Raw genomic sequence first — 9,693 nt, forward strand, 5'->3', positions numbered from 1 at the left:
TCATGAAGAAAGAACAGAAGTCTGCCCAATGAAGAGGAGGGTGGGCAGACAGGAGAAGCAAAGGCCCAGGAGGTGTGAGGGCAAGGCAGAAGCATGACCGCCTGAGGCAGTTTGCTAAGGACTGCGGGGTCACCTAAGGGAAAGCCTGATGTCTGACCCACCAAACAGCATAGACACATATCCAAGGGACCAATGCTTAACTTTGCAGGCACTAAAATTTCGCTTTGTGAGAACTCAGAGATGCTGTCTCCTCTTTTGCACTACAGCGGTACATGTATAAACCCAAATACCCAATTGCTCACTTAAAATAAATAGTTAACTATAAAGCAGACATGTCATGATCGGCTAACTCTCTTCAACAAGCCTTCCTGGACGCCCAGCATGGTGAGAAGGTTGCCTGGTGAGCAGGGCAGCAGAACAAGGAGGCTCAGGTGCCGCATCCACCCCTGCCAGCCACGGCAGAGCCTCGCTCGCGGCTCCAGAAAGACCTCTCGCCCACCAGCGCTGAGGCACTGCCGGCCTTCACCCGACTGAACTCCCACTTTCTAAAAGTGCTTCTGTTCCTGACTCCCTCCTGCTGCCTCACTCCTTCCCCTGCTAGGTGTGTGGACGCTGGACTGCGGCCCGCTGTGAGGCTGTCTCACACGTTCACACTCTGCTGCACGCTCGCTCAGAAACGTCCCTCCCTGCGCCCCCACGGACTGCAGCCCGCCAGGCTCCCCTGCCCGTGGGTTCTCCAGGCAAGAACACGGGAGTGGGTGGCCATTTCCTCCTCCAGGGGGTCTTCTCGCCCCAGGGACTGAACCCGTGTCTCCTGTGTCTCCTGCACTGCAGGCGATTCTTCACCGCTTGAGCCATAAAAACCAAATTCTCTGTTTCACTGGTCCATATAACCTTTTACTCCCCGCCAGAGTTGTTTTTTTTTTGGCTGCACCAGTGTTTTAAATCTTGTCTAGACACTGTAACATGAATTTATTAAAGCACTGAGATGCCAAAATCTTTTCCTCACCCACCGTGGGCTTTGATTTATTACCAAGTTCTTATCACCAACTGAAGATCCATGATTAACTGCTTCAACTGCTTTGAAGCCGCCTCTGCTTTCTAGCCGATGACTCGCCTACTTCCATCAGCAGAGACCACACAGGGCAGAACAGTCCAACAGATGATCAGAGGATGGTGGGAGAGAGAAAATGGGCATGGCTGTGGAGTCCATGAAGCCAAGTGGCTCTACCTGACAAAAAAAACTACTCCTTATCCCCAAACTTTAGCCCTGGCAACCAACTGACCTAGTCAACTTCCTGGAAACACTAAGAGGAGTGAGAGCACAGTAAACCCACTGAGTTTACCATAAAACACTGAGATCCAGTGTAAACCACTTGCTGTTATTTAGTCGCTAAGTCGTCTCTGACTCTGCAACTCCATGGACTGTAGCCCACCAGGCTCCTCTGTCCATAGGATTCTCCAGGCAAGACTAGTGGAGTGGGTTGCCATTTCCACCTCCAGGGGATCTTCACGGCCCAGGGATCAAAGCTGCATCTCCTGCATTGATAGGCAGGTTCTTCACTGCTGAGCCACTAGGGAAGGCTGAAAACCCACTAACCATACTGAAAACCTCCCCCTCTATGACTTGTTAGTCATGACATACCGGTATTTAAACAGACAGAGTCCCGAGCAGTATTTTCGCTTTCATAAGCCCTAAAATCCTAATTAAAATATCAGTGTCTAATAATTTTTATTTCATACTATAATCATGTATATTTAGACAGATTTCAGAGGCACAAAGGTTTCATCACAATCATGGCATTTCCTATATCCATAAAAAAAATTTATTATACTTTAAAAGGGATTCAAAGTCAAATTTCACAGAAGTGAAATACTTTTTTGCTGAAGATTCCTTTATTAGGCTGTAACTATAATTTTTAAAGAATGATTCATATTTCATTTTCTGAGACAAGATTAGAAAAATCCATTCTTGAAAATAACTATAATTTGACTAGATCAAAATAGACTCTTAAAATGTTATAATCACCTAAAAACATCTGCCTAGTTTAAAATACATAATATTATAATGTGTAATGTTAGTTTATATTATGCTAATATATTAGCTTATATTATATGTTGCTTACTTATAATTTATTGTTACTTCAGTATTATATTAGCTTATTATACTTACCAGAAAACTTGATCTCAGTAGAGTTAAACATGGTTTTCCTAAATATCAAAGGTCCTGATTTCTGTAATGAGAAACAAAGAAATACAGAAAGATCTTGTTAGGGACTTCCCTATGGTCCAGTGGCTAGGATTCCCTGCTCCCCAAGCTGGGGGCCAGGTTTGATCCCTGGTCAGAAAACTAGATCCCACATCTAACTAGTAACTAGCTAACTAGCCACAACTAATATCCGGTGCAGCCAAATTAAGAAATAAATATACTGGACTTCCCTGGTGGTAAGTGGATAAGAACCCAGCTGCCAATGCAGGAGCCCTGGTTTGATCCCTGATCTGGGAAGACTGCACATGCCGCAGGACCACTAGGCCCGGCTGCCACTGGCGCCCACTCGCCCAGAGCCCACGCTCTGCAACGAGAAGCCGCCGCAATGAGAAGCCCACGCTCTGCAACGAGAAGCCGCCGCAATGAGAAGCCCACGCGCTGCAACTGGAGAGTAGCCCCTGCTCGCTGCAACTGGAGAAAACTCTTGCACAGCAACGAAGATTCACCGCAGCCAAAATATATATATATAAATACGTGTTTTAAAAAACTAATAAAGAAAATCTTGTTAAAACATTTCTCTCTACTGTTTAAAAGTACTGCTGTATTCTGGAAAATAGGCTAAGTACCAAAGAACTGATGTTTTTGAATTGTGCTGCTGGAGAATATTCTTGAGAGTCCCTTGGACTGCAAGATTGAACCATGAATCCTAAAGGAAATCAACCCTGAGTATTCATTGGGAGGACTGATGCTAAAGCTGAAGTTCCAATCCTTTGGCCCTCTGATGAGAAGAGCCAATTCACTGGAAGAGACCCTGATGTTGGGAAAGATTGAAGGCAAAAGAAGAAGAGGATGACAAAGGATGAGATGGTTGGCATCACTGACTCAATGGACATGAATCTGAGCAAACTCTGGGAGATGGTGAAGGATAGAGAAGCCTGGTATGCTGCAGTCCGTGGGGTCACAAAGAGTCGGACACAACTTAGCGACTGAACAACAATCCTTTCATTCCTCCCTATGACCAAATCTATTATTATTATTTTTTTTAATGTAAGTCTGGGACTTTCCTGGTGGTCCAGTGGTTAAGACAACATGCTTCCAATGCAGAGGGCACAGGTTTGACCCCTGGTGAGGGAACTAAGATCCCACATGCTGTGTGGTCAAAAAGAGGAAAAACAAAGCAACCCATAAACCTGGTCCCATCACTGCCTGGCTTAGAGCCTTGTCCCACGTGACCTACTCCCTGCAGCGGACGTGAGGCCCCACAAGGCTCACAGGCTGAGGCCAGCAGGACACAGGAGCTGAGGGAGGGCTGCGTGTGTGTGCGTCTGCGCCTGCTCTCCTGGCATCAACATAAACACACCCTTGATGAAACAGCTGGCCTCTCTCTGAGCTGTGGTGTACCACCCTCTCTGTGTGCGCTCAGTCATGTCTGACTCTTCCACGCTCCATGGACGGTGGGCCACCAGGCCCCTCTGTCTATGGGATTTCCCACCCAATAAGGAAGCGGGTTGCCATTTCCTTCTCCAGGACTTCCCGATCCAGGGATCGAACTTGCGTCTCTTGCATCTCCTGTACTGGCAGGCAGATTCTTTACCACTGCGCTATACCACAAGACAGGTGGGCAGACCACCTGTCTTGTACCTTTCCCTCCGGTCCTCAAAAACATAATACTCCTTCCAGCCCTCAGGACCTTAGTGGTCAACCTGAAAACTTACATGAAAATTTACTCTTCCTCTAGTTATTTCCTTCTGACCCCTGAATGCCCAGTTCAAAATCCCCTTCCTCAGGGCATCTTCCACCAGGGCCCATACCAGGCTGGCCCCCCCTTCCAAGGTTCATGGGACTCACTCCTCACATCCCTTACCACAACTACAATGAGATCTTGTACTAGCTAGTATTTCATGTCTGCCCTCAGTCAGTTCAGTCACTCAGTCATGTCCAACTCATCGCAACCCCATGGACTGCAGCACGCCAGGCTTCCCAGTCCATCACCAACTCCTGGAGTTTGCTCAAACTCATGTCCATTGAGTCGATGATGCCATCCAACCATCTCATCCTCTGTCGTCCCCCTCTCCTCCTGCCTTCAATCTTTCCCAGCATCAGGTTCTTTACATCAGGTAGCCAAAGTACTGGTGTTTCAGCTTCAGTATCAGTCCTTCCAATGAATATTCAGGACTAATTTCCTTTAGGATTGACTGGTTTGATCCATGTCTGCCCTCCCCAAGAATAAAAATTCTGTGAGAGGAGATTAAGTTAAGCAAACAAGCGGTTAGGAATTACAGGAAAACCCTGATAGAAGAAATGGTTCTTTCTTGATAACCCTTTTCCCTCCCTGACGGTTTTTTTCAAGATTTTTTTTTTTTAATGCAGATCATTCTTTTTAAAGTCTTTATTGAATTTGCTACAATATTGCTTCTGTTTTATCTTTTCGGTTTTTGTCCTTGAGGCATGTAGGATCTTAACTCCCCAACCAGGAATCAAACCTACATCCCCTGCATTAGAAGGTTCACTCTTAACCACTGGACCACCAAGGAAATCCCATCCCTCCTCAACAGTTTCAACATCAATAAATCCCTGGTCCAGATCCCTCCTCTGAGTTGCACGTCCACATACCCAATTACCTAAAGGTCATGCCCTCTGGGATGTCCACTACTGTCCACAGTCACCTGCATAAACCAGACGCCTCCCCCTCTGCTCCTCATCAGCTGTTCCTGTGCTGACCAGCTTGGCTGTACGTAGGTTATGCCATCCCCTATCACTCAAGCCATGGTTCCTTCTGTTCTCTCACCTCCATCACCCCATCTCCAAGGCACGCCTACTTCATCTCACAGACACTTCTCAGATTTAGCCCTTTCTCTCCATCCCTAAAGGGCTTCCCTGGTGGCTCAGTGGTAAAGAATCCACCTGCCAATGCAGGAGATGTGGGTTCAGTCCCTGCGTTGGGAAGGCCCCCCAGGGGAGGAAATGGCAACCCACTCCAGTATTCTTGCCTCAAAAACCCCATGGACAGAGGAGCCTGAAAGACTTTAGTCCATGGGGGCCACAAAGAGTCAGTCATGGCTGAGTGACAAAGCAAATACCCACTCCATTCCTGCCACCACTGGCCTGATTCAAGCCTACACTTCTGCAGTTACTGGTGCCTCCGCTCAGACTGGAGCCTACAATTCATCCTCAGATAACAGCCACTGTGATTAGCAGGAATGTCTAAAACTCTTCCAGGGCTTGCTCTCATTCACACTCCCAAGTTGCTACTGGTGGCCAACATATAAATTCAACCTACAAAATGGGTTATGTTGGGCCCACAAGGAGCCTTTTAAAACTTTTCTGAATTAGTTGACATAGTAAAAATATACGAACTTCCCTGGAGGTCCAGAGGTTAAGATTCTGCACTTTCCCTGCAGGGGGTGAGGGTCTGACACCTGGTTGGGGAACTAAGACCCCACATGCTGTGCGGTGCAGCCAAAAAAGATAAAAATGTGTCGACCTGAAAAGGAGGGGGAGGGGAAAAAAAAAAAAAAATGTGTCGACCACCCTATAGCATCCACAGCCAGAGCCGAATGGCAAGTGCCCTCTTCAGCAGTGGCACGTCATCTGCAGTTCACAGCATTACCCACCAGCCCCAAACCTACCTTGCTTCACTCACAACAGGACTTGCCTCAGCCCCCACAGGTCCTTGAGTTTGAGATCCCTGGCCATAGGCTCAAGGCCAAGCTCAGGGATGGAAGGCTTATGGTGGTCCAATCCCAACTAACACTCCTGCCTTTAGTCAGCAGACTCACCAAGAGTTTCTCCACGGCTGCTGTTATACTCGCCGCCTCCTTCTTCATCTACGCATCCTTTCAGAGTCAGCCGGGCACCAACTCCAAAAAGTGGGGTTAGGTGATTTCCTCAGTGCTCCAGTAATATCCCAAGAATGCCACCATGTGTGTATTTACTACCCACGAATCTGCTCTCCCTACCACTGTGTGAGCTTCTTGAGAGAGGCGGCTGTGTCTAAAATACATCCTTCCAACAGCGATGGCCAATGTAGTGCATGGCACATGGTAGGCAGGCACTTAAACTGCTGACCTTTACAATCGAAAGAACCACTTCTGGATGAATTTGCAGGACAAATGAAAGAAAACTACACTTTCCTTTCCAGTTCTCCATAACAAGTCGTGACAAACTGAAATAGGGGAGGTGAAGAAAAATCAGCCTACCCTTTGCAAAGAGCTTTATGGCTTGCTACTGTTCTGAATGATCTAAAGATCACCTGGGGCTTCCCTAGTGGCTCAGCGGTAAAAAATCCACCTGCCAATGCAAGAGACATGGGTTCGGTCCCTGGGTCAGGAAGATCCCCTGGAGAAGAGAATGATAATCCACTCTAGCATCCTTGCCTGGGAAACCCCATGGACAGGGGGGCCTAGGGGGTTACAGCCCATGGGATCACAAAAGAGTCAGACATGAGTTAGCGACTAAACAACAAAAATAAAGATTATGTGGGATCCAAAGAAAAACTTTCTTTCTCACACAAGAAGCAAAGTTATTTTCTCCCCATGGCTTTAGGAATCTCCCTATCCAAAGTGTACTTGGCAAAGATCTTGACAGATATGGTGAAGGAGTCTGTTTGCAGCCAATTTACTTCCAATTAATTCTGACTTAGTTTATGCTATTGCCCATTCACTACAGAAGCAGCAGGAAACCTTAAGTGTCCTGGAGTTAAAACTCCCCTCTAGGTCCTCCCCACCGTTCTATGCAAAACAAAGAACTCTCTCACCTGAAGAAAAAAAAATGGACATTAAGGTTGATTCCGCCCAGCTCCCAGCCGGTCCAGCCTCTGGCTGATCTCCAGAATTCCTTGCCCCAGCCATTTAAGAGATAACTACTCTGAAAAACCTCAGAGAAGAACAGGCCCCCTTAAGACAGTAGCTTTTCACATACATGCCTACATATGCTTACTCTTGGGTTAGTGCAGCAGCTCGCTAATCTGACTGCTGCCCCTTCTCGCCTCATTAAAGGTGATCTATTCCTGTAAAGTGCAGGTCTCCTTCTTTTTCTGAACCTCGCCTTCCCTAACTCCCTTACCTTACACTCTGAATTTTGCTTTTTACTGTTCAGAGAAATTCAATAATGGAGATACGCAGGGCCTATGATTGGTATACAAAATAGGGCACCAACCCAGGAGAATCCTGGAAGAAATGGTTGCACTGGGTCTTAAAGATTCAGAAGGATAAGCACTCTAGCCTCTATGTAGCTTTTGTGCTATAGGAGGAATTTGTAGTCTCCTACACTACTTTCTTTTTCTGATTGAAGAAATCAAAATGTAAGTTTTGCCTTTAGAATTCGGACATCCAGACTTCCCAGGTGGTCCAGAGATTAACAATCTGCCTGCCAACGCAGGGGACATGGGTTGGATCCCTGTTCCGGGAAAATCCCATACGCTGCAGGCTCACCACACTACTGAGGCTCCAGTCCTAGAGACCCTGCTCTATAGCAAGAGAAGCCTCTGCAATGAGAGGCCTGAGCACCTCAACTAAAAGTAGTCCCCTCTCACAGCAAACAGAGAAAACCCACAGGCAGCAAGGAAGACCCAGCGCAGCCAGAAATAAAAATAATAAAAAGAATTCAGACATCGCTTCTATACATGTGGAAAATATTCATCTCAAACAGAGATGGATGAATCATCTGACTCTAGAAAAGCGGTAGGTAAGGCCTTTTCGATTTCCTGTCCCTCTTTGGCAAATCTTTCCAAAATTCTACCCGGGCATTCATCCCACAACATGAGACATGAAACTACCGGATGTCAAGTTCTCAAAGGGCCTGCCCTGGAAAGGAAGACACGGGCTCAAGCCTCCGGACTAGCCTTGCAAATGTCCTTTAATTACACATACTCCCAGAACTGTGATAGGAGCCCGAGAGAAATTCAGAAACCCAGAAAGAGGGAAAGGCAGCGGCATGACTATTGCCTGCTCCCTTCTGGAAGGAAGGAAGAAGGAAGAAAAAGGGAGGGAGGAAGGAAGAAAGAGAAAGAGAGGAATAAAGACGAACACGCTTTATAAATGTATACGGAAGCTGAAATCCTGGAAAGTCCTTCCTGTGGCCACGCGGGTGTGGCCCTGTGGCTGCACCCCGGCATGAGGAGGGGTCAAATCCAAAGATGCCGCTAGGAGTGCCGAGGGGTTCAGGGCTCAGTTCAGTCGCTCAGTCGTGTCCGACTCAGGGCTCAGGTCTGAATAAAGAAGGGCCTGATCTAGCCAGAGCCTGTCCGAGCAGAGCGAGAGGCCAGGACTTCGGGAAAGGTGATTTTTACTAACAGAGTTCAGAAGGGAGAGCCGCCCCCCTGCACAGAAGTCTGACTCATCTTTCCCAAAGGCCAGGTCTGCCCGAAGGAGGGGGCGCTCCCTGCCCACAGCGACAAAAGGCCCAGGAAACGCGTCGGGCGCCCAGACTTGGCCAGATGAACAAGCCCGGAACTGGCTCCCGGCGGGCCCCAGAGAACCCCGCGGGCCTGAGATGCGCCTCGCCTCGGTCCCGACATTCCGCTTACGTCACTGATCGTCGCGGTCCAGAGCCCGACCTCGGGGACGGCGCCCACAGCCGCCGGGCCGCAGCACAGGAGGCAGAGGGCGAAGCGCAGCAGCGGGCGCCCGGCGGTAAAGCGGCGGCGGGGCGGGAGCCAGACCCCGTCGCGGCAGACGGCAGCCATCTCTACGCGGAAGCCGCACCTGGCGCTCCGCCACACCGCGAGCCCGCACCTGGTGCAGGCCCGCCCCGGGAGGCGGGTTCAGGCCCAGGAAGTATGGATAGGACGTGGAGGCGGGGCTCAGGGCCGACCTGGGCGGAGAGTTGGTGGGGGAGGGGGGCCAGAGCGTGAAATGTGAGGGGGAGGGGCGGGGGCGGGGGGAAATCCGAGCGTGGAGGTGGGGCCAGGCGGGGAGGCGGGGCCCGGAGAGGAGGCGAGGGGCGGGGCTCAGGGCTGGCCGGGGCGTGGAGCTTGAGGTGGGGCAAGAAGCTTGGAAAGAAAAAGGGGTGGGGAGGAAGACGGGTCCAAATATGAAGGTGGGGCGGGGCAGGGAGGGAGCCGGCAGAGGAGGCGAGGGGAGGGGCTCAGCGTTGGGCAGGAGTGTGGAAGCGGGTGGGAGGGGAGGCGGGGTTCTGAATATACCTGAGCTGGAGGTGGCTTTAGCCAGAGGCCGAAAGCTCAGGTCCCAGACTCCACGTGGCTGTGGTCAGAGGCTTTTGTTGTTGTTCAGGCGCCCAGTCGTGTCCAGACTCTTTCCGATCCAATGGACTGCAGCAGGCCAAGCCTCCCTGTCCCTCATCATCTCCTGGAGTTTGCCCAAGTTCATGTTCATTGAATCCGTGATGCAATCCAGCCATCTCATTCTCTGACGCCCTCTTCTTGTTCTGCCCTCAATCTTTCCCAGCATGTAAAATATAAAGTTTTAACAAATAGAGAAACTTAAGTGGATGGCACTGTCTGTATGAGGATTAATAGTTGAACA

At 49.3% G+C, this 9,693-nt stretch overlaps 1 protein-coding gene across 4 annotated transcripts in view; it reads right to left on the reverse strand.

Moving 5' to 3' along the window:
* Positions 1-9,048, reverse strand: part of TMEM87B (transmembrane protein 87B) — a 48,966-nt gene extending 39,918 nt beyond the window's left edge. Inside the window, exons 1-2 of one of the 4 annotated variants that reach the window (XM_043467708.1) lie at positions 8,736-9,048; positions 2,174-2,234 (exon numbers count right to left, since the gene is read on the reverse strand). In XM_043467708.1, coding sequence (XP_043323643.1) covers positions 2,174-2,234; positions 8,736-8,894 — 220 coding nt within the window. In that variant the 5' untranslated portion in view covers positions 8,895-9,048. The other 3 variants (XM_043467707.1, XM_043467710.1, XM_043467711.1) reach the window with 3 other exon arrangements.
* Positions 9,049-9,693: the final 645 nt, after the last annotated feature.

This window comes from Cervus canadensis, chromosome 5 (assembly GCF_019320065.1).
Source record: "Cervus canadensis isolate Bull #8, Minnesota chromosome 5, ASM1932006v1, whole genome shotgun sequence".
NCBI lineage: Eukaryota > Metazoa > Chordata > Mammalia > Artiodactyla > Cervidae > Cervus > Cervus canadensis.